Source organism: Salminus brasiliensis, chromosome 7 (genome assembly GCF_030463535.1).
Source record: "Salminus brasiliensis chromosome 7, fSalBra1.hap2, whole genome shotgun sequence".
Lineage (NCBI taxonomy): Eukaryota > Metazoa > Chordata > Actinopteri > Characiformes > Bryconidae > Salminus > Salminus brasiliensis.
Genome location: NC_132884.1, coordinates 4,339,849 through 4,363,848, shown reverse-complemented (window position 1 = coordinate 4,363,848; position 24,000 = coordinate 4,339,849). Strand labels below are relative to the sequence as shown.

The following is a 24,000-nucleotide window of genomic DNA, read 5'->3' as shown; positions in this document are numbered from 1 at the left end:
GAATCATTTTTATGTTTGCACACTTGCAACATTAGCACACATGAAAACAACCACATAGCAACACCCTAACAAATACTTAGCATACATAGCAACCACCTCGCAAGCTCATAGCAACAACCTGATATAGCAACCACTATGAACAACTGCTTGTTTCTTTTATTAAAGCTTATATTACAGCTTAGTAACTGTCTCTCTCCCTCTCTCTCACTCTCTCTCACTCTCTCTCTCATTCTCTCTCTCCCTCCCTCTCACTCTCTCACTCTCTCTCATTCTCTCTCTCCCTCCCTCTCACTCTCTCTCACTCTCTCTCATTCTCTCTCTCCCTCCCTCTCACTCTCTCTCACTCTCTCTCTCGTGCTCTCTCTCTCTCATTTTCTCTCCTTCCCTCTCACTCTCTCTATCACTCTCTCTCTCATGCTCTCCCTCTCTCTCTCTCTCATTCTCTCTCCCTTTCTTTCCCTCTCGCTCTCTCTTTTTCATTCTCTCTCTCTCTCATTCTCTCTCTCACTCTCCCTTTTGTACTCTCTCTCTTTCTCTCTCCCTCTTGCGCTCTCTCTCTCTCTCTCTCTCTCTCTCTCTCTCTCTCTCTCTCTCTCTCTCTCTCTCTCTCTCTCTCTCTCTCCCCCTCACTCCCTCCTTCTCTTACTCCGCCTCTTCTTCTCCATGCGCCGGAGTCTTTTCTCCTCCCTCCTCTTGGCCTCCTCCACCTCCTGGTGCTGCCGGCACTTGTGGAAGTTCTCCACCACCACGCCCACGAACATGTTCAGCACGAAGAAACTGACGATGAGGAGGAAGGAGATGAAGTACAGCAGCATCCAGGGGTTGTTGTTGATCACCGGCTGAGAGGTGGAGACAGCAGAGGGACAGAGACGAGAGGATGCTGAGAAGAATGAAGAGGCCGAGACCAGAAAACTGACCCTAACTATAAGCATGCAGAGCTTGAGAAGTGACCCTCAGAGATTGGTGTTAGTCCAGAATTGTCCTGTTAGAAGAGCTAAAGAGGGACTGAAGGATCTCCCGGATCTCTCATCCCTCCCTCCCCGGGCTGGCTGAAGACTTTTGTTCATTTTATTCAGATCTTATTAGCAAGCCCAGGCATGTGCCTCGGTGGAACCATGCCTTCCATTAGCCCTGTGTGTGTGAATGTGTCTGTGCACCATTAAAAGTTTAGAGGCACTTTTATTATTTTTTGATATCCAATAATAACTGACATCATTTTAGGTAGATCTGATAGGACGATCCAAAGTATGAGACTATACATGTGAGTATATACCACCTACCTAATAGTGTGGAGAACCACCCTTAGCTGGGATGACACTAGACAGGACTAGCATGAGGTTAAACGATTGGTCTAGATTACTCATCCCTAAGAACTAGATTGCGCTTCATCACTCCAGGGAATGCAGTCCTGCTGCTAATCAACAGTCCAGTGTTGGCTGTTGAGGCATTGTGCTGGTCTGTAGGCCTTAGATCCATATGCAGCAGCTCCTAAGTGTCCTATTCTATTGGTAATACTTTTCTACTGAGGCTTATACAAGCTGTGTGTCTACAGCTGATGCAGCAGCAACTACTTACTTAACTTAACTAATAAAATGTATGGTGTAATGTGTTCATTATAGATGTTTGCTGCTCCACAGTGGATCTGTCCCACTCACCAGACTATTCGATCACCCCTCTGGCCTCAGTGACCCGTGGGGCTCCACTGTTAGGCGAGGAAGTCCATTCTCTCTACACCTTCACTATGACGGCTCTAGAACATCCCACAAAGTTAGCAGTTTCTGAGATGTTACCCCCCTTCACCTAGTGCTCTATTATTACGATCTTTTGGGCATCAGTCAAATCGCATCCTTTGGGTCTTATGCACTGCCACTATGACCCAAGAACCACTGGTTCAAATCCCAGGTCACACGGACGGCAATCAGCAGCCAGAGCCTGAGAGAGCACAATCGGCCTTGCTCTCTCTGGGAGGGTAGAGGGTATGGTGGTTGCCCAATCATGTTGCATCAATAGAGTTTGAATAGAGGCGGTGGATGGTTGAGCATGTGCTGGATGAGGCATGCGCATCCTCCTCCGAGTGACGGGAGCTCCACTTGATAGGTGGAGGTGGAGTTCTAACGAATGGGATGGGTAATTGGCGATAGGAGGAAAATTGGGTCTGGGAAATTTCATGGCTTGCATCTCAGAATCCCGCCGATAACTTTGTGGGATGTTCTAGAGCCGCCATATTTCCCCAGCGGCATAACAGTGGTGTCCCACAGGTGTCCCACCTTCCATCACCCTACTACACTCCATGCCACGATGTCGTCTCGCTAGTGTCATCTGAGCCATGGGTGGTTCTTACCGCAGTTAGGTAGAGTGACCAGAGACCAGTAGATGTCTGTAGATCCAAGAATTCGGTAGACCTTCTCTAAATGGCCCAGGTGGCCCAGAGGGTTCCCTACTGGGGAGTGCATGTGCAAAAAGTTCCTACCTGTTGGTCTATTCCTACCGCATCGAGCCCATGGTACATGATATTGACCCAGCCGTCTTTGGAGGCCAGCACAAACAGAGACATCAGAGCCTGGAGGGCAGAACATAAAGAGAGAGAGAGAGGAAAGGTGATGGAGCCTAACTGCAAACCAACAGCTTAGCCTGAGAGATGCCTTAATGGGTTTGTGCTGTTGACGCCGCACCTGCCCCAGGTTGTCGAAGTTGTACTTGTGATGAACCCATTTGTATTTAGCCAAGAGACAGTCGGACTTATTGGTGATGTTCTTCACATCCAGGCCCACACAGTAGTAAAACTTTCCTTTGAAGAGCTGGAACGCATAGCATACACACACACACACACATTTGCATTAGTCTATGTTTCATTAAGGTCTCTGTGGAAATTTTGAGATTAAGAGAGGAAAATAATGCGAAGCTCTAAAGAGTACAGTGCGCGAGAGAACGCTGAGATGAGCTTTTCAGCATTCATTACAGGCAGCCAGATCAGAGAAGGAGAGAGTGTGTGTCTGTGTGTGTGTGTGTGTGTGTGTGTGTGAGAGAGAGAGAGAGACAGAGAAGTCAGTATAAAGACTCTGATGGATTTCGACACAGAGCAGGGGCACTAAGTAAAACAGATGATTAAATATCAGATGAGGCTCCGGTGAGGAGCACTGTTCGGGGAGCCGAACCAGTCCGAACCTGCACGCCAAGGATGCCGAAGATGATGAAGAAAGCGCAGCAGATGAGCACGATGTTGCCTATGGGCTTCAGGGAGGTGATCAGAGTCTCCACCACCAGCTTCAAGCCAGGAGCCCGGCTGATCACCCTGAATTGAAAACAGAACGCAGTATTTATTTTTACTAATACTATAGGGACAAATATGGACAAAAGTATTGGGACACATAATCTCTTAATCGTCGACTTCAGGAGTTGCCATAGGTGTATACAATTACGCAGTCTTTAGTCTTTAGGGTGGTTCTAAAGAGCTCACTGAATTTTTTTACTCCCTCCCATCAGCTGTGAGTGGTATTATTGAACAGTGGAAGCGTTTAGGAGGAACCACTGAGAGCAGCTCAGCCACCGAGTGTCTGTCAGACCACGTAAAGTTAAAGAACGGGGTCAGGGCCGAGTGCTGAGCTCATAGAGCTCATAGTGCAGAAAAGTCTCCAACTGACTCCATAACTGCAGAGCTCCAGACCTGCTGCTGCTGTTGGAGCTGCAAAGAGGGACCAGCTCCATATTAATGCTTATTGGTTTAGGGAATCTCATGTGGTGTGGAGTATGAGTCATTCTTAGGAATTAAGGCCCTTTGTGAAAACAAAAAAAACCCAAAAAGGCTAGGCTAATGTTGCTAACAAACACTGGACATAGACTGTCACCAGTCTCATCTCCATGACTACACACCCAAAAATGCCTCTAGCAATCCGCTTAAAATGCATTCTGATGTTTCTTTATTTGGCCTTTTAGACTCATTATATCAGAAACTGTTCCTTTAACGCAGGCTTAAATGCTATCTTTTTGCTAAGTGGTTCGCTCGCTGTCTTCAAACGCAGACTGAAGACCCACCTCTTCAGAGAGTACTTGGACGAATAGTTCTATGGTTGCCTTATTGTATTGTGTTTAGTAATGTCTAAGCTTGGAGGTATCTTTTGTATTAGTCTATTCTAACTAGCTGAGGCTTTCTTGGGTAAATAGCAAAGCACTTTGTAAGTCGCTCTGGATAAGAGCGTCTGCTAAATGCCATAAATGTAAATGTAAATGTAAATGTAAATGGTTGATATAGGGTTGTCAGGTTGTTGCTATGGCATTTCTAGGGGGTTGCAAGGGTATTCCAGAAGGTAGCCATATTGTTCCTGGGCAGTGGCTAGACATTGTGTTGCTGGTCTTCCTAGGTGGTTACAAAAGGTGATTATTAGTTTTGCTAAGTGGTTGCTATGGTGTTTCTAGGTGGTTGTTATGGCGCTGCTAGGTTGTCACTATGGTATCCAGACTGCTTGCTTAGGCAGTTGCTTTATGGTTGCTGTGGTATCCCATGTGGTTACTATATAGGGTTGCCAGGTAGTTGCTAGATGTTGTTTATAGGTGGTTGCTATAGTGCTGCTAGGTGATTGCTATGGTATTCCAGGTGTTTGCTATGAGGTTCTTAGCCCGTTGCTAGATGTCTTCTGTGGTGTTGCTAGGTGGTTGCTATTTGTTGATAGATGCTTGCAATGTGGTCGTCCTGATATTTATAAGTGGTTGCTATGGTATTTTTAGGTGCTTGCTATGGGGTTTCCAGGTGCCTGCTATGGTGCTGCTAGATTGTCACTATGGTATCCAAAATGGTTGTTATGGGATTCTTAGGCAGTTGCTAAATGCTTGCTGTAGTATCCCATACGGTTACTATATAGGGTTGCCAGGTAGTTGCTTTATGTTGTTTATAGGTGGTTGCTATAGTGCTGCTAGGTGATTACTATGGTATTCCAGGTGTTTGCTATGAGGTTCTTAGCCAGTTGCTAGATGGCTTCTGTGGTGTTGCTAGGTGGTTGATATTTGTTGATAGATGCTTGCAATGTGGTCGTTCTGATATTTATAGGTGGTTGCTATGATATTTTAGGTGCTTAATATGGTGCTGTTAGTTAGTCACTATGGTATCCAAAGTGGTTGTTATGGGATTCCTAGGCAGTTGCTAGATGGTTGCTGTGGTATCCCATGTGGTTACTATACTATACTTGGTATTTTAGGTGGCTGCTATGGTATTTCAGGTGATTGCTGTGGGGTGGCCTGGTGTTTGTTATGGTGATTCCAGGTAGTGGCCATGGTGCTGCTAGGTGGTTACTATGGTATCCCAGGTGCTTGCTATGGTGTTGCTGCCATATTTATTTAATACTCCAAAGTGAAGGTCTTGGAAAATCTTGGAGAATCCTGGAGAAATTCGGAACGCTTTCCTTACATCACCCTGAATTTAACTAATAGCAGCTGAGGAGTTGACTCATGCGCATTAAACTCAGCAGTGCTGCGGCCCACCAGGGCTGGAGTTTCACGCAGCACATCCTTAACACACCACCACCCATCCGTTAGGCATATCTATAATTTAGCAGTCCATGAATATGAATGCAACATTATAGAGAGCTTCAACCAAAGCAAAATTCATTCACCTTTCAGCTTCTGCCTGGCCTACTTCAAGCTTCCCCGGAATATCTGTGCACTGTAGCGTAGCCACGGCTGCTCGAGCCGAGTAACCCGCGTTTCCAGAGCAGGTGTGTGTGTACACGCAAGCACTCAAGCACACACATACACACACACACAGACACGGAGCAGGTGCAGGCTGGAACAGAACTTTCATATTCCAGCGTTTCATCTGAGCGGGCAGGCAGACAGGGACGGTCCGGTCACGGGGGCGGAACGTCCACAGCAGTAAATGTCTCACACACAACAGGGCTACACCTTCCAGCACACAGTGTACTGGGGGGGGGGGGGGGGGGGGGTTCTTGAGCTGAGGTTTTACACATATGACTGCAGGTCCAATAGACCATTGGAGTGACAATTAGTTTTGCTAAGTGGTTGCTATGGTGTTTCTAGGTGGTTATTATGGCGCTGCTAGGTTGTCACTATGTGATCCAGAATGGTTGCCTAGGCAGTTGCTCAATGGTTGCGGTGGTATCCCATGTGGTTACTTTATAGAGTTGCCAGGTAGTTGCTAGATGTTGTTTATAGGTGCTGCTAGGTGATTGCTATGGTATTCCAGGTGTTTGCTTTGAGGTTCATAGCCAGTTGCTAGATTATTTCTGTGGTGTTGCTAGGTGGTTGCTATGTTGTTGATAGATGCTTGCAATGGGATTGTTGTTGTTGATAGATGCTTGTTATGGGATTCTTAGGCAGTTGCTAGATGCTTGCTGTGGTATCCCATGTGGTTACTATATATGGTTGCCAGGTAGTTGCTAGATGTTGTTTATAGGTGGTTGCTATAGTGCTGCCAGGTGACTTCACCTTCAGGAGTCTAGCTAAGGAGTAGCTTTGCTAACCCCAGTTACACTACCTTACACTGACTCCACAAGCTTGTGCTACAGTAGCTCTTCTATGGGATCGGACCAGACAGGCCAGCTTTTGCGTTCCATGGGCATCAGTCCTGAGTCCTGAGCACCCATGACCCGGTTGACCTTCCTTGGAGCACTACTTTTGGTAGGTACTGACCACTGCATACCAGGAACACCTCACAAGACCTGCCTGATGTCACAATCTGGCCTCAGGACTGTCCTGCTCCAACACATTCTCCGCCTTCAAGAACGGACTGTTCACTTGCTGCCTAATATGTAGATCCCACCGCTTTTTAAGGTGCCACTGTGACCAGACTACCAATGCCATGCACTTCACCTGTCAGCGATTTTAATGTTATATAAAGTCTATAGATCTAATTTATTGCTATATATGGTATACGCTATTGTCAGTGTATATGACTAATAAGCCCACAGATACATAACTGACCCTTGATTTGGCCTGTTGGGGGTCGGCTATCAGAAAGACTGAGTGGTATTATCATGCGAATGGTCCCGTAGTGAATCCTCCCTACCTGAGGGGGCGCAGTGTCCTGAGCAGTCTGAGAACACGCAGAACACCCAGGATCTTTGCGCCTCCCGCCATCGACACCACAATGTCAATCAGAGACACAAAGACCAGGAAACCGTCCAGAATGTTCCAGCTGCTGCGTAGGTACGCCCGCTCGCCCAGATACAGGCCCATCGATACCACCTGAGAAAGAGAGAGAGAGAAAGCGAGGGGGGGGGGGGGTGGAGGGGTTATTTCACACCTTCTAAGAGCTTTCCCAGCATGACTTTGCCCAGTCAAACAAAAAACACAAGAGGGTTTCTCAGAATAAAAATGCCATATCTGCTTTCAGACACATTTTGACAGCGTACTGTAGGGGTTTCTAGGAAGGGCTGGAGAGAAACTAACAGGGAAAGAGAGAGATAGAGAGAGAGAGAGAGAGAGAGAGAGAGAGAGAGAATAAGATGTAAGGATGTAGAGATATAGAGAAGCCCTGAAGGTGCTGTCTCTGACCTCATGACAATGTGATTCAGCTGTAATGTGATTGCTCAGTAAAAATGATTCAATGACTCATAAAATCTGAAATTTAATTTTCAATTTGATATCATTGCTGTCACACAAAAACCTCGTATCTCGGGTATCTCGGGTTCCGAGTGGTCCAGTGGACCAAGGCGCTGGGAATTGCTAGTTCAAATCCTGAGTCGTGCTGCCTGTCATCAGCAGCCAGAGCCAGAGAGAGCACAATTGACCTTCCTTACAGGCGGGTAGAAGGCTCTTCAGTGTGAGAGAGATGCTTCAGTGTGATGCTGACCGGCTGACCGGGCTTTTCTCCTAACTGTTGCATTGGAAAACAGGCAGCAGGTCAGGTCAGTCCTCACCCTCCCACTGTACTAATGAGTGAGGGTACTTGTCGATCTAAAATTGGGAAGAAAAATTGGACTAAGGCACTGCCACTATGATCTGAGGATTGCTGGTTCGAATCCTGGGGCATGTTGCTTGCCATCAGCAACCGGAGTCAGAGAGAGCACAATTGGCCTTGCTGTCCGAGAAGTGGGTTGATGGTACTTCCTCCCAGCATGCTGGCTAACTAGCGACGCTGCATGAGTGGCAGTTTGAAAAGAGGAGGAGGAGGAGGAGGAGGAGTCTTCACACGTATCGGAGGAGACATATGCTAATCTTCACCCTCCTAGTGATAGTGATGGGGGCAGGTCACATGAATGGGGATTGGGTAATTGGTCTTCCAAAATTTGGGTAAAATCTGAATTTTGCTTTATGTATAAAATGGATAAATGTATAAAAGTAGCTAAATACGTTAATTAGAGGGGTGTCCAAAAATATTTAGACATATAGTGCATGTCCATAACAGAGGAGTGTCGGGAGAATGATGTGATGGGGGAGAGTACCAACGAGTGGATTGTGGGCTACTGAAAATCGCAATGGGTCCTGGGAGTGTTTATCTATCTTACCCTCTGCACAAGGCTCGCCATGATGCTCATTGCTATCTTACACCGATGGGCATGGTGGTCTCAAAATGAGGTGCGATCAGATCAATCATGCCTGCCCCTGTTCTGTCATGTCTGCCTCTGTTTTGTGTTGCCATGTGCTCTCGTCTGTTCTAGCCCTGCCTGTCCATTAGTGTTCCCACCTGTGTCTCCTTTGTAACCTCGGCCCCTTGTTACCCCCGGGTGTTCCTCGTCATCCTTCCTATAAGTACCCCTTAGTTTCAGCCTTCCTTTGTCTGGTCTTGTGCATGCTTATAGCGGTGTGTGTTCATGTCGCACGGCGCAACGGATAACACCACTACCAGCCAGTGAGCTTCCACACCATGTGGAAGGCTGGGGTTCGATTCCCAGTCTGGGTGATTATGCTGATTATAACAGTCCTTGGGCAAGACTCCTAGCACTACATTGGCCCACCTCTGTAATATGAGTTTTACAGTTTGGCGAGCTGTCTCCAAGCTGTGACAGCGTATTGTTACCTTGGCAACGGAAAACACAGTGGGGGCCACCGACTGAAAACAGCCTAGGCAGACGTCAACAGTCAGACGTTTGTTCGTTTTTATCTTGGCAGTGAATTGTCAACACAGGCACGTGCAGCCCAATGCTCGTACACCCCCCCCATGCTTTACACCGCCAAAGTCAGGCTGCACCTGGCACTGATTGGTTTATTGCACGTTACGCCTAAAAAACACACCCATGATTAATTAAGACACCTAGTACATGACCTTTGTGCATTATTTTTGTGCGGCCTAAATTAAGCTACATGGTGCGCGGTTGGCGGCTCGCCAAAAGATCGCTAAAACAGTCGATTCAGCGCGATTCAGAGATTCGCTGTGAAATACACTGATCACACAAATGCAACTGGAGCAACTGCTCACACCGTTGCAGAATATAGACAGTGCTACCTTAACTGAGCTGCTTACATTTGAAAACAGGCCTAATTTGAGCTCCTTCTCTGCTGAACCTCATTAGAATCGACAGAGATTCTAATCTCCCCAAATCTCTGCAGTTGAGTCGCCACCTCTGATGCGTTTTCACACCTCTAGACAGCCCAGTCTCGCTCGGACACCGCCGCGCCCCTCCGCTTTGGCGCCTCGACTCCACAGTGACTAGGTGGATCACACACCGCCGGTGCCATGCCAACTGTTGCCACGGCACAGTGAGCGGGCGCAGTGCCAGGATTGGATTCTGCCATTCAAACACATAATAGTGTCAATAAGCCAACAAGATCGACATCTTCCTCCGCAGGGAGGAACGGGGTGAACACTACACACACACACACACACACACTCCCAGGACGGTTTCAGCTTCCCCGTTTGCCTCACACTCTTTCAATTTGAGGGGTATTTATCTGTACGGTGCTTTTCACAGCACATACCGTCACAAAAGCTAGTTTACACAGCAGGATCCCCTGAGTCGCACAGAGACGACAGCAGTAGCAGGAAAAAAAATTCCCGAGGCTTAAAGAGGCAAAGACCTCTGGGAGGATCCAGGACTGAAACGAGGAATCCTCCACAGGCAAACCCTGCATACCGACAGATGGCACAGAAACAAAAAAATCTATATATTATATATAATATATATCATATACACTACCAAGTTTGGAGTCAGCAATATAAAGGCATCAAAAGCAGATCATACAAGTTCATACAGTCATAAATAATCAAAAAAATGCTGTAAAACAGCAAAATAAAGAATTATTTAATATTTATTTCATATACTGTATATACTTAGTGATAACATTATGCAATGGGTGCAGTTTAAAGTAGCTGAATGCATTCATTAAAAGGGGCCGTCCACATACATTTGGACACCCTATATGTATATACATATATATGGACAAAGGTATTGGGACACCTGTACATTTATGGGTCTTAAAAAAGAGCTTATGCTGCATTTGTTGGAGTTGTCCAGGGTGGAAGGCTTTCTACTAGATTTTGGAGGAGCGCTGAGCGAAAAGAGCTTGAGTAAGGTCAGGCTGTTTTGGCCGATCACCACCCCAACCTCATCCCCAACTCCTCAAAGGACCACTGAGGACCACAGACTTCATTCCAGAGAGCACAGTTCATTACACCACTCAACAGCTGTACTTCTCTACAGGGACTAAACTGTGTGTGTGCATTTGCACATTTGCGTAAACAATGGGTAGCTGAACGCACTCATTAGAAAAGGTGTCCACAAACTTTTTTTTTTTTTCACCGTCAGACAAAAAAACAAAATGACAAAATGTCGGACAAAATGGCAACTTTACAAGAGAAGGAAAGCCATTTTGGAGCATTTCTATTGGTCCATTCATTATGACCCAATGTTAAGAACCACGGCCAGACTATGCCGAAACATGACAAATGGACAGCGTCATTACATTAAATGAATGGCATTTAGCTGACTTACAAGGTTACTCATATTATAGAGGTGGGCCAATGTAGTGTTAGGAGTCTTGCCCAAGGACTCTTATTGGTGTAGCAAATGATACATGCACTAGCATGATATACTATTTGTAGTATTTGTAATATATATATATATATATATATATATATATATATATATATATATATATATACATATTACATATACTGCATATAGTATATCATTAGTGGCTAACCGAGACTACTAGACATAGGTCCTCAGTTTGGGCCATGAATGTGAAAACTCCCATCTCTACAGCTATGCTAACTTGTGCTAGCCCCGTGTGGTATTCTAATAATATGTTAGCACTAAGCTAACGATTGTGCACTGAAGCACTGTGAGACTGATTTAGATTAAACACACATTAACACATTTTATTATGTCCATTTCAGATTACAGCGGCTCTTTCAGATAAAAGGAATCTCATAGGCCGCCTAGCAGAGATTAGCATTATCGTACAGATGGGCTTTTTCCTTTTTCCTTGACAAGTGTTTGACATTTGACCTGAATTCTTTGGTCTAGCCCTCTGACCTGGAGGCTTAGGCCTAGGAGTCACACTTCACCACTGGTGGTTTATCAAAAACTGGGAATCTGAATGTCTCCTAGTTCAGTTCAGTTCAAGGCGGCTTCATCACCATGACTATATCAAATATAACTGTATAACTTACAACTGTAGCAACAACCAATCAATTCTCTAATCATAGTTTTAAAAAATTATATAATAATCTCTCCCTTTCTTGCTCTCTCTCTCTCTCTCTCTCTCTCTCTCTCTCTCTCTCTCTCCCCCTCCCTCTGTCTCTCACGGGGCTGAATTAATATGTTAATGACAGGCTCTGTTGGGCGACTTAATGGAGTGAAGGAAGAATCAGAGAGACCCTGAGAACAGATCCAGGACAGGCACATGACAGACTGCCTATAAGCAATTCACAGTAATTAATATCATCATCAGCTAATTACTCACTGGGGCGTGGGGGTGAGTGGGGTAAGGGGGTGGGGGTGGATTAGAGGATGGTGAGGTGGTGAGAAAGAAAGAGATTGAGTTAGACATGTAATATACATTTAAAATATGTTGAATTTATGTTGTATAGATACAGGATCTATAAGTGTGTACTAAATAATTGAATAAGCAAGACTATTAAATATTATTGTAATACAAGCAACCTTCACACCTTCACTACAATTAAAATAGGAAACCTTGTTTCCAGCAGTGAGTGGAACAGGTGCTAAGGTTACAGCTTAGGCCACAGGTGGAGCTAATGATGATGGATAGAGGGGCTATTTTATACAATTTGTATTTTCTTCATTCAATGTAGTTTGTGGCAAATACGGTCAAAAGTATTGGGACACCTGCTAATTCTTCCAAAATATATATTAAAAAAAACCCAAAAGAGCTGGTCCTGCTTTTGTTGGAGTAACTGTCTCTACTGTCCAGGGAAAAATGCTTTCTACTATATTTAGGAGGAGCACTGCTGTGAGGATTTGATTGCATTCAACAAGAAAAGTGTTAGTGAGGTCAGGATGTGGGATGATCACCATCCCACCTCCTCATCCCCAACTCCAACCTTCCAGAGAACACAGATCTACTGCTCCACAGCTCAGTGCTGAGGGGGTTCTAGACGTTTTTGTAGACGAGCTACCGCAGACCTGGTCTGGGAACTAAACTCAGTTCTAGACGTTTTTGTAGACGAGCTACAGCAGACCTGGTCTGGGAACTACACTCAGATCTAGACGTTTTTGTAGACGAGCTACAGCAGACCTGGTCTGGGAACTAAACTCAGTTCTAGTCGTTTTTGTAGACGAGCTACAGCAGACCTGGTCTGGGAACTAAACTCAGTTCTAGACGTTTTTGTAGACGAGCTACAGCAGACCTGGTCTGGGAACTAAACTCAGTTCTAGGCGTTTTTTCTAGATGAGCTACCGCAGACCTGGCCTAGGAACTAAATTGAGTTCTAGACAATTTGCTAGACTAGTTGCCACATTCACAATCATGGTAAGCAGACCCATTCCAGCTAACCTGTGTGAGCCTGGAGAGCAGAGCCACAGAGCATGCACAGACACTTCTAACGATGTATGTAAAAGACTTCGCTGAAACACGCAGTGTCATCTTTAAAACCAGAAGTGGTTCATTTTCCAAAAAAAGGCTTTTTACTCCGTTATTTGTGAGAATTCATCCACAAAGGAGTCCATGACAGCAAGAAACCAGAGAGTGTGACAGAATGGCTACATTATACATGAATCTTGATTATTAAAAAAGATATTTAAAGCACGAAACAGACATAATACATGAATAAATCATTTTAAGAGTCATAAAATATAGTCTGTGAGAAGATACGATCGCTGTTCTCTCAAACCCCAGGGGTTCCGTATGAGGGGGCAGGGTGTGGGTTAGGACGATTCTAAGGGCCTGTGACTTACAAGGCCCTCAAAAAATGTATTAATTGAGTATTTGGGCAGAATTCTTAGTGTGTTGGGGCCCAGTGTAATCCTTGCATGGGGACCAAAGTCCCTGAAAGCAGCCCTGCCTCACACACAAGAGCATTCCTACAGGAAACCTTGCTTAACTGCTGTAAATGAGGAAAAATTGGACATTTGCACACATGCAGTGTTCTAGACGTCTTTGGGAACTAAACTCAGTTCTAGACGTTTTTCTAGTCGAGCTACCGCTGACCTGGTCTGGGAACTAAACTCAGTTCTAGACGTTTTTCTAGACGAGCTACCGCAGATCTGGTCTGGGAACTAAACTCAGTTCTAGACGTTTTTCTAGATGAGCTACCGCAGACCTGGTCTGGGAACTAAACTCAGTTCTAGACGTTTTTCTAGATGAGCTACCGCAGACCTGATCTGAGAACTAAACTCAGTTCTAGACGTTTTTCTAGACGAGCTACCGCAGACCTGGTCTGGGAACTACACTCAGATCTAGACGTTTTTCTAGATGAGCTACCGCAGACCTGGTCTGGGAACTAAACTCAGTTCTAGACGTTTTTCTAGATGAGCTACTACAGACCTGGTCTGGGAACTAAACTCAGTTCTAGACGTTTTTCTAGACGAGCTACTACAGACCTGGTCTGGGAACTAAACTCAGTTCTAGACGTTTTTCTAGTTGAGCTACTGCAGAACTGGTCTGGGACCTACACTCAGTTCTAGACGTTTTTCTAGACGAGCTACCACAGACCTGGACTGGGAACTAAACTCAGTTCTAGACGTTTTTCTAGACGAGCTACTACAGACCTGGACTGGGACCTACACTCAGTTCTAGACGTTTTTCTAGACGAGCTACCACAGACCTGGACTGGGAACTACACTCAGTTCTAGACGTTTTTCTAGACGAGCTACTGCAGACCTGGTCTGGGAACTAAACTCAGTTCTAAACATTTTTCTAGACGAGCTACCGCAGACCTGGTCTAGGAACTACACTCAGATCTAGACGTTTTTCTAGACAAGCTACCGCAGACCTGGCCTAGGAACTAAACTCCTTGCTTAACTGCAGTAAATGAGGAAAAAAAGACAGGTTGAGGGACATTTGCACACATGCAGTCGTGTCTTTACCTTGACCGTCATCTCGGCTACAAAGATGGCAGTGAAGATGTAGTTGGAGATGGTGAGAAAGACTCGCTCCTGCAAGAGAGTTTTGGGAAAAAGGAAAAGAGAGTTATCTGTTCTCATACAGCCAACCTTCCTTTTCTACAGCCTTAAGAACAGTAAAATAGCAGCCTATCAAATAAATAGCCGCGCTACGAAACCCCATTGAGCTCGTTCTGAGTAATATCCTGCCTTTATTACTCAGGATTAGGGAGTGTGTAAATGTCAGCACGCTCAAGTGGAGCCGTCACTCCAGGCAGAGCACGACTAAACCTCACAATTCTGGAACGGCCTGCCAAAGAATTCTGGGAACTCACGCTAAGCTGAATTCTTCCCTTGAATCCTATACGGACAGCAGCGTTAATTTGTTATGACGAAAAATATCCATTGGCCTATTTTTCACGCCGAAACAAGATGAGAACTAAACACTCATTTAAAAGACTGATTGAATGATCTATTTTTAATCCTTTTATCTATCTGTCCAGTGATTATTAATTTTTAATTATTAATTTTTATGTTTTCTAATGACTCGATGTTCGCGTTTCACATCGGAAAAGCTCTGAAATTACATTTTCAACAAACAAGTACATTCAGTCACACTAGCCAGACAAGCTGCAGCAGGTGCTAATGACGATGGTAAGGGACCGTCTGTAAAATGCGGACCCTGTTTAAAAGCGTAAAGCTTTGACAAGCTTTGACAAGACCAGACAACCATATTTAACATTAGTGTTGGACACAGATGGAATCTGGCCTCCATCTTTAACCCATCTGTGCAGTGAACCCACACACACTAGTGATCAAACACACACACACACAGTGATAGTAAGCACACATGCCCGGAGAGGTAAACAGCAATTGCTGAGGCACTATGAAGAGCAAAGAGGGCCCAACAGTGGCAGCCTGCCAAGCCCGGGTAGCGAACCCACAACCCTGTGCTACATAGATAAGATGTCTGTTAGTGTGTCTTATAAAGCATTGGAAGGAAAGTGAATTAAAAAATGATTAAAAAGTGTTAGATTTGGAATTCGTCTCCAAAATGTTTGAAATTAAATAATTTAATAATTTTTTTAATGAATGTGTAATACGATAGTGTATAATAATGTATAATTCAGTGGTGTTTACTGGTTAACAGCTCTGTCTAAATCAAAAAGGACCTCCTGCATTTGCTGCAACGACCCCTTCCCGTCTAGAGAAAACTGCTATGGGAATGCCATTGGGATTCAGTTCTACTCAGCCAAGAAAGCATTTGTGGAGTCAGGCACTGATTTGGGGCATTAGGTCTGGATCACAAATGGCTATCCAGCACATCCCAAAGGTGGTCAATGGTGTTTTCTAGCTCTCCTAGAGTGCAATGCCACAGTGGGAATAGAGCTTTACAGCGCTCTAGTTGACACTTGGCCCTGTGCAGGGCGATGTGTGTGGCTGTTCCAGGGCCTTCCTTTCTACTTCCAAAGCTATTCCGTGGAGATTTTGTGGGTGTACACACACTAGAGTTTTTAACACATGGGTCAATAATGCGTGTGCCTTTAAAAGATTTGGCCTATTCAGGTCCAGAAACGAAAAAGTCTTCCACTAAAACTGTCTGGACAGCTCTGCTGCTGGGTCGAGCTGACTAGAGCTGTCCTGGGGATTGATTTTTTCTTCCCTTCTGTACTTGAATTTATCTTCTCTGTGGCCTTCAAATCCACTATCCATTAGAAGAGTCACTATGGGACATATTGGATTGGTTGCCGAGACAGGAATTAAGCCTACAAGGCATTCCGAATGGAGGTTTTCGCTCTCTTGGTCCAGAACCTAATTCCTAAAGGCTTAATCCCGGTCCGGGGAAATGGACATGGAAATGGACGAGAAGGTTTAGAAGATACTGTAGGAGGATAGGAATCCTACCAGACTGCCCTGGTGAATCTTGGGTCTTTCCAGAGCCACTGTGATGCAGTTAAGGAAGATGAAGGCCAGCACCACATAGTCGAACAGCTTGTGAGCTATGATCTTCTGGCACGTCAACCTGAACCTAGAAGGAGAGAGCAAGAGCAAGGGAGAGAGAGAGGGGAGAGAGAGTTAGATAACCATGTATAGATGATCCTTGGAAGGGCTTGACTCACTGCCCTTTTGCCCTCCTGGACAAGTGCCCTCCAACTTGGTATGTATCCTAATTGTTCCATGGTGCCTCCTCCCCTATTGCTCAATGTCTGTTAAGGGGAGGCACAGTGGCTGAGCCTTGTCCTGAGCACTGTCCTCACCTTTAGGTGCCTCTTCTGGTGTAGAACCCCACCAAAAAGGCTCTAAAATACTTAAAGGCATAATGTGAACATTAGCCAAACACCACATTGGCCTTTGTTTGGCTAGTCCTTTTTCCCTTTCAGTCCCTTGCCCACAGAACATCTGTGCACAGGTCTGGAGGCAACACCGCACCTCCAGTTTGATGGCACTTGTTGACACCGAGGAAACCCTTTCGCACCTAAGCCCCACAGCAATGAGCACACCACCAACAGTGCAACCCAAGGGAGGAGGGACAAGGACAGGCCAGTGGGTCTATTCGTTTTCAGAGAGTCCATAAATGCAGCTGCCCCTGTGCTCTTACTGGAGGCAGGTAGAGAAGTCTAAACCCATACTAGAACCATGCATAGCCGTGCATTGAAAAAGCAATTCAATAAACAAGTCGATACAAATACAAACCTGCGAGTAAACTGCTCCGAAAATCCAGTACCAGCAAGTGCCTATACCTGACTCACAGCCCCTGTATTCCCTGTAAGACCTCGCTAATTAACCGAGTTGAGTTGAGCTGAGCAGAAGCAGGTGTGTTAAATAAGGCCAAATGCTAAACTCTGAGGCTCTAGGGCTGGGGTCTGAAACTGTACTTCACATATTCATGCATTTTCTCAGAGTACGAGTGCCGTTCCAGGATCAGCGCTTCAGGAAGCTTCATGAATACAGGCCCTGATCTAGAGTATAGATTACAGTATAGAGCTAAAGCTCAAACATTAGAGGTGTGAGCAACATGGTATGGCTCGAAATACAGTCTTCTCCCACCTGGATGCTCTTCACTCTGCGTTCAACACCATCAAACCGATCAAACCAGACTGGAGAAGCAAACATCTTCCACCCTCACTTTGAGCACCGGCATCCCTCAGGGCTTTGTGCTGAGCCCCCTTCTTTTGCACATCGCTTCTTACCCATCAACTTAAACACTACAGATAGTCATCTGGTTCATATCGGACAAGATAAAGCCGCATCCTGGGAGTTGGTCTAGAACCTGCCAATGTGGTGGGCCAACAATAACCTGGTGGTAGAGACTAAAAAGACTGGATATACTAGTGACTGATTCCTGGGAGAACCTCACTCGGGCTGACAACACCTCAGCAGTGTAAGACACAACACCGCCCTTATTTTCTGAGGCGGCGGCTAAGGAGAGCCAACCTCCCCCTTAAAAGCTGCTTGTCAACTTTTACAGATGCACCACAGAGAGCATCCTAACAAACTGCATGACAGCCTGGTACAGCAGCTGCACCAAAGCTGACAAAAAAGCCCTCCAGCGTGTTGTGAAAACAGCACAGGACACTGTTGGCATAGAGATGCCATCACTAGAACATCTTCACAGCACTCGCAGTGTGAGGAGGGCTAAGAACGTCACAAAAGACATTAAACACCATCGACGCCATCTGTTTCAGCTCCTCCAATCAGGCAGGCGCTTCAGAGCAATCCTCACATGCACAAAACCACTTGATAAACAGCTTCTGCAGAGATGTCCTGATCTGTAGAGACTGGTGTCCTGTTGTATCATTGAAGTACATGCCAAATTTGGCTAATTCTTCAATTGGGGGCCCATTTTTCTGTCATTGGGGGCTCATTTTGATCTCTCTTGACAATTGAACAATAAAATTAGCAATATGTTTTAAAGTAAAGACGCAATGATGGCCTGGACTAAGTTTTTATAGAATCCAAATTGTTTATTTTTACTATAATTATAGTGTAGAATCCAGGTCCAGGTCATTCCAAAGGGTTCACTTACTTTATCACATTTGATTTTCTAATTCATCCATCCCTTTTTTTATCATTTATGGCAGCAGAGAAGTTTCAGAGTTTCAGCCTGGAGTTGGAAACAAGGCCAAAGTATCAAAATATTGATTTTTAAATGATAAAAAAATATTTAAGTATATATTATTTAATGAATTATTTAATTCATCAAGACAACCATATTCACCATTAGTGTTGGACAAAGATGGACTTTGGCCTCCGCCTTTAACAGTGGCAGCATGCCGAGCCCAGGTATCGAACCCGCAACCCTGTCATCAATAGCCCGGTGCTCTAACTTCAGAGCCACCCCCAACCGAAGAATCTCCCATTTACACGCCATTCATTTCAAGCCACTGTAATACGACACCCTAACACAGCCCTAACAGCCCCTGCATCTGTCAAAGCACACCTTCACTGCTCGCTCTATTCTACCCTCTTATTTCCAAGACCTTGAAACCTTGAATCTTGAAATTAGCTTTTAAATGAGCTGATTTGATTGGATAGACAGAGCTATTCCAGGGCCGAGTCTGGGAACCACTGCCTTTTCTAATATAACTGTTCTCTCTGATACTCCTTTCTTCTCTGAGCACAATGAGGTGAGCATTTCATAGGTATTCAAGCATGCTGTCATACGAATAAGCCTCCCTTCCCCTCTCTCGGAGGCCTCACTGCAGCGTGTGACAGCAGTGACTGAAAGCCTTACCTGTTCTCCCCAGGGCTCGATCAATACCCTAATCAAGCCGCAGAAGCCTTCACTGCCAAGGCCGAATTGCCTGCACCATCAATATCCCGACGCTCCGGAGGACTAAGCGTCCAACTGCTCTTGTTTCTGTTTGTTCACAACCCTCCGTAGCGTTTTCCCCTTCACACCATCATTCATTTCTCATTCAAAGGGAAAAGTCACTGCGTCTTTAGCTTTGCACTGGAGCTGACATAGCTAACAAGCAATGCAAGCTTACTGTAGCCAGCTAGCGTTGTGTACACTGCATGCTATTATCACACACATCTGAAATGGCCTAAGACTGCATTTATTGAGTGTTTCAGTAGTTTTGTGATGTATAAATAGCAAGCGTGTGACTTTGGTTGGGGTGAAAAATGCTCAGATGCGGTTTTACCGGCCTATTTACCACCCTGTTATTTTACCTCTGAAGGAAACTGATTTTGCTTTGATGGTGGGGTTGTAAAAAAACTGAAAAAGACAGATAAGCTCTGAGTTTAATGGCTGGTTTATGTCAACGCGATGCCCCACAGTCACATAGCACAGCCTTACCCAGCCTAGCTTAGCATAGACTAGCCTAGCCTATCCTATCCTATCCCAAGCCATTCTTACATATGGACATTTCCCGTAGCTACTCTTTTTAACACATCCAGCATAAATCGGAAGATTTTCTGTGTCAGACAGAAGTTCTCGCTATGTGCTGTGTAGTGTGTTCATGAGGTACGGCATCACCCACTATGAATTCTCTGGAAAATGACCTGCTCTATTAACACATGTGCTCACTCGGACACTACCCGGAGCATTACCCCAGGATGCAGTCCGGGTAATGTCAGGTACAATTGCCAAAGACATTTGCGTATACACAATTAGCTCCTCCGGGTAATGTCCGGGGGGTAATGTTCTGGGTTACCGTGCATGTCTAAAAGGGGGTCTAGCCTAGCCTAGCATAGCTTAGAACTGAAACAAAGGAACAAATATTTAAAATCTAGCTGAAGTAATTGCAGCCCGTGGGCTGGGTTAGCTTGTAGCCTAGCTCTTGCTTTCCTAGTACCCAGTCTTCAAAACTTTCTCCCTTCTGGGGTCGGCATTGAAGGGTTGACCCTTCTCGGCCCTCCAGCTTGCTCTTACATGGTCCTTCAGCTTTCGTATAACCGTTTCGCCGTTTGCTAGCATTAGCTTTTAGCTTTTTTTAGCCTCAGTTCCAAATACTCCCCAGATATCTGCATGCATTTAACCTTAAAAGGCGTTCGTTAGTGGGCTGGGTGTATGTCAGTTTTGGTGGCGTACATATTAATGAGTCAAGACTGTTATGTAACAGTTTTAAGGTTTTGGAATTGGCCTCGTTTTATAGCTCTGTTTCCACTTTTGCGGGATTTTGCTTTTGAAGGAGGACGCGACAGTGTTTGAGGTTGATGGTTGAGGTCACTTCCATGTACCTAAGGTACTAAGGCCTAAGGTTTCCTAAATACAGACAGTTATAGGTCCTCAAGGAAACAACCAATGAGGAGAATTCGGTTTGCGGACTCACTTGTTCTGGGGGGAAAACAAGTAGACCGACCAGTCCTCCCTCGTCTCGCACCAGTCTGGCCTGTACACCTCCATCATCTTCTGGATCCGGAAGCACAGGCTCTTCAGAAGGATCACAAGGACGGGGAACGAGTCAGTAAACACACATACACACACACACACACAGATGCACACACGTTATTACGCACAGTATAAGACTATGATTAACTATTGAGCGAAGCGAACGGCAGGCAATTTACTTTCCACAAACATGTCATTTTCCTGCACAGCACATTCCATTAGCTTCAATACAAATGTCAGAAAGTCAGATGCACGGTCTCCTGCAAACACTCCTATTCATAAGTACAATCTGGAGAGCTAATAATGCCCCATTATCACTCCGAAAGTCAATTTTCACTTCCGCCAAAACGTCTTAGTCAGTATCAATAATTTCCTTTCGCAGCAGAACGCCGCCTGAGTGTTTGTAATGATTTGCTATTATGTGCAGTGACAGAAGGAGATCTGATCGTTCATAAGAAAAGCCACTCTTCTACAGAAGAATGCACGTCTGCACGACTACCATACTACCATATCCCGCACATACTGGCTTATTTTAGTCCTTTAGCACTACTACAGGATTACCTACAACAGGTAAGTGCCAACTCTGGTCCTAAAGGACCCCCTGTCCTACACTTCTTAGTGGTCTCCTGCTCTAAAACCACACCGTCAACTCAGATAAGGCTTGCTTATTAGCTGATTAGCTAGATCAGGCATGTTGGCAGCAGGGTGAACCCTAAAATATGCAGGGCAGTGGATTCCACCAGGACCAGGGTCGGGAACCACTGACCTAGGGGATGATATGGTCGTTATATTAGCAAGTTGTTGTAGGTCATTGTAGTAATGTACAATAAGCACTTTATTACAATTGTTTAGTCTGCAATTAGGAATGAGTACAAACTATAGCACCTGGAATGTTCACTGCAAAATGTGCAAGCTGGGCAGATGTTAGTTTAACCCGTAATCCAGATGTTAGTCGAACCCTGATGTAATTTTTTTAACCAAAGGTCCATAAATAGGTGCTGAATTTGTGAGGCAAAATGACTCCATAAATACGTATTTGGGGCTTTTTGGTCTCTAATTAGTGATGAGTAGAACCTTACCTTAGAATATGGAGCTCTTCATTTATTTGTGACCTATTAAACTCTTAATAACATAGTCATTTGCATAATAACAGCAATTAATATGATCATATCAGTAAGACGTCTAAGATCTTATCTGAAGTTCAAAGAATGGAAGCAGCTCTACAATAAAGGCTGCCTCAGACTCACATAGTCGGTCTCCTCGTCCAGATGGGGTCTGTCCTTACGGGCATTGAGCTGGGGGTAAACTTCGCTCAGCAGCGGGGCCCTCGGGCCCGGAGCCTTCCCGTTACAGTCCTGGTGCTCTCCGGAGCCGCGGTCTCCGCCGAAGCTTTTTTTTCTGGTCAGAGGAGGGCGCTGCAGGGGAGGTCCAGGCAGCTGGAAGCATTCAGGCAACTCCAGGGAAAGGGCTCGGCGGTCCCGACGAGGAGGGAGGCGGCGGGACAGGACAGGGGGAGGGTGTGAAAGCTGGGGAGGAGGGGACAGGAGGGACTCCCGCTCAGCTGGGTGAGAGTGGGGGCCACGGACTCTCAGGCTGCCCCCTACTGTCAGCCCACGTGAGGTACGGCCTATGCTGTTCCAACTGGAACGCCGGCTCCAGGCAGACTGAGGGTGAGGGCGCCCCCAGTGGCGGTATAGGGAGCTGCGTCCGTGACGCTGTGGGGGAAGAGGGAGGGGTAGAACATGAATACCATGCCTTAGAACCAACAGCATATCAGTGTCTAACAACGTCAGAATTACACGTTGAGCAGATGTTAATTTTATGAAGTTTAGCAGACGTTGGGTTTTGGTCATCATACTTCGCTTGGTATTTTACGTCAAAATGATGTCTGCATGTGACGTTTGGAAGACGTTGGATTTTGGTTACCTAATGGATTTACTTAATGGATTTTTGGTTAGTCATGTTGTGCAGATGTTAACGTTACGGACGTTTTGGTCATGGTTGGAGGTGGTTGGAGGTGACTGGTACCACTACCTGCCAGTGGGCTATTACACCCTGCCCAGTCTTGGTGACTATGCTGTACTACACCAGTCCTTGGGCAAGACTCCTAACACTCCATTGGCCCACCTTAGTAAGATAAGTCGCTCTGGATAAGAGCATCAGCAAAAAAGCCATAATTGTAACAATAATAAAATAATCAATAAAAGTAATAAAATCATTTAAATAAAATATTTAAATTAAAATAAAGTATTTTGTGTTAAAAAGACTTCAGAATCTGTTGGTTCCTTAACACCATGCCTTAAAACAACAACATATCAACATCTCTCAACGTAAGAATTTCACATTGTGCGGACATTAACGTTATAAAGTTTAACAGATGTGTGGTCATCATACCTCACTACCTACTATTTTATGTCTATTTGACGTTGGTATGTGATGTTTGGAAGATGTCTGATTTTGGTTACAGCATTAATGTCTATCAACAGTTGTATTTCACGTTGTGCAGACGTTAACATTATAAAGTTTAGCAGATGTTGGGTTTTGGTAATCATACCTCACTATTTTATGTGTGTATGATGTTGGCATGTGACATTTGGAAGATGTTGGATTTTGGTTACTAAACACCTCGCCTTATAACCAACAACATGTCAACATCTATCAGCGTTAGAATTTCATGTTGTAAGGATGTTAACATTATAAAGTTTAGCAGATGTTGGGTTTTGGTCATCATACCTCACCATTTTATCTATGTATGATGTTGGCATGTGACATTTGGAAGATGTTGGATTTTGGTTACTTAAGACTGCCTTAAAACAACAACATTTCAACATCTATCAACGTTAGAATTTCACGTTGTGTGGACATTAACATTATTAAGTTTAGCGGACGTTAGATTTTGGTCATCAAAGCTCACAACTAAATGTTGGTGGTTAACATCATCATGGCATTGGCATGTGACATTTAAAAGATGTTTGATTTTGGTGACTTAAAACCGACCATAAAACAACAACATAACATCTATCAACATTAGAATTTCATGTTGTGTGGACGTTAACATTATAAAGTTTAGCAGATGTTGGACTTTGGTTACTGAACACCTCGCCTTATAACCAACAACCTATCAACGTCTATCAACATTAGAATTTCATGTTGTGCAGACATTAACATTATAAAGTTTAGCAGATGTTGGATTTTGGTCATCATACC

At 44.9% G+C, this 24,000-nt stretch overlaps 1 protein-coding gene across 1 annotated transcript in view; it reads right to left on the bottom strand.

Annotated features, from left to right (window-relative positions):
* Nucleotides 1-24,000, bottom strand: part of cacna1ib (calcium voltage-gated channel subunit alpha1 Ib) — a 144,601-nt gene that overhangs the window by 41,327 nt on the left and 79,274 nt on the right. The window contains exons 15-23 of the mRNA XM_072683504.1: nucleotides 22,041-22,508; nucleotides 20,735-20,835; nucleotides 16,362-16,485; nucleotides 14,442-14,510; nucleotides 7,016-7,194; nucleotides 3,166-3,292; nucleotides 2,673-2,798; nucleotides 2,471-2,560; nucleotides 647-839 (exon numbers count right to left, since the gene is read on the bottom strand). Coding sequence (XP_072539605.1) covers nucleotides 647-839; nucleotides 2,471-2,560; nucleotides 2,673-2,798; nucleotides 3,166-3,292; nucleotides 7,016-7,194; nucleotides 14,442-14,510; nucleotides 16,362-16,485; nucleotides 20,735-20,835; nucleotides 22,041-22,508 — 1,477 coding nt within the window. The remainder of the gene's footprint in view (nucleotides 1-646; nucleotides 840-2,470; nucleotides 2,561-2,672; nucleotides 2,799-3,165; nucleotides 3,293-7,015; nucleotides 7,195-14,441; nucleotides 14,511-16,361; nucleotides 16,486-20,734; nucleotides 20,836-22,040; nucleotides 22,509-24,000) is intronic.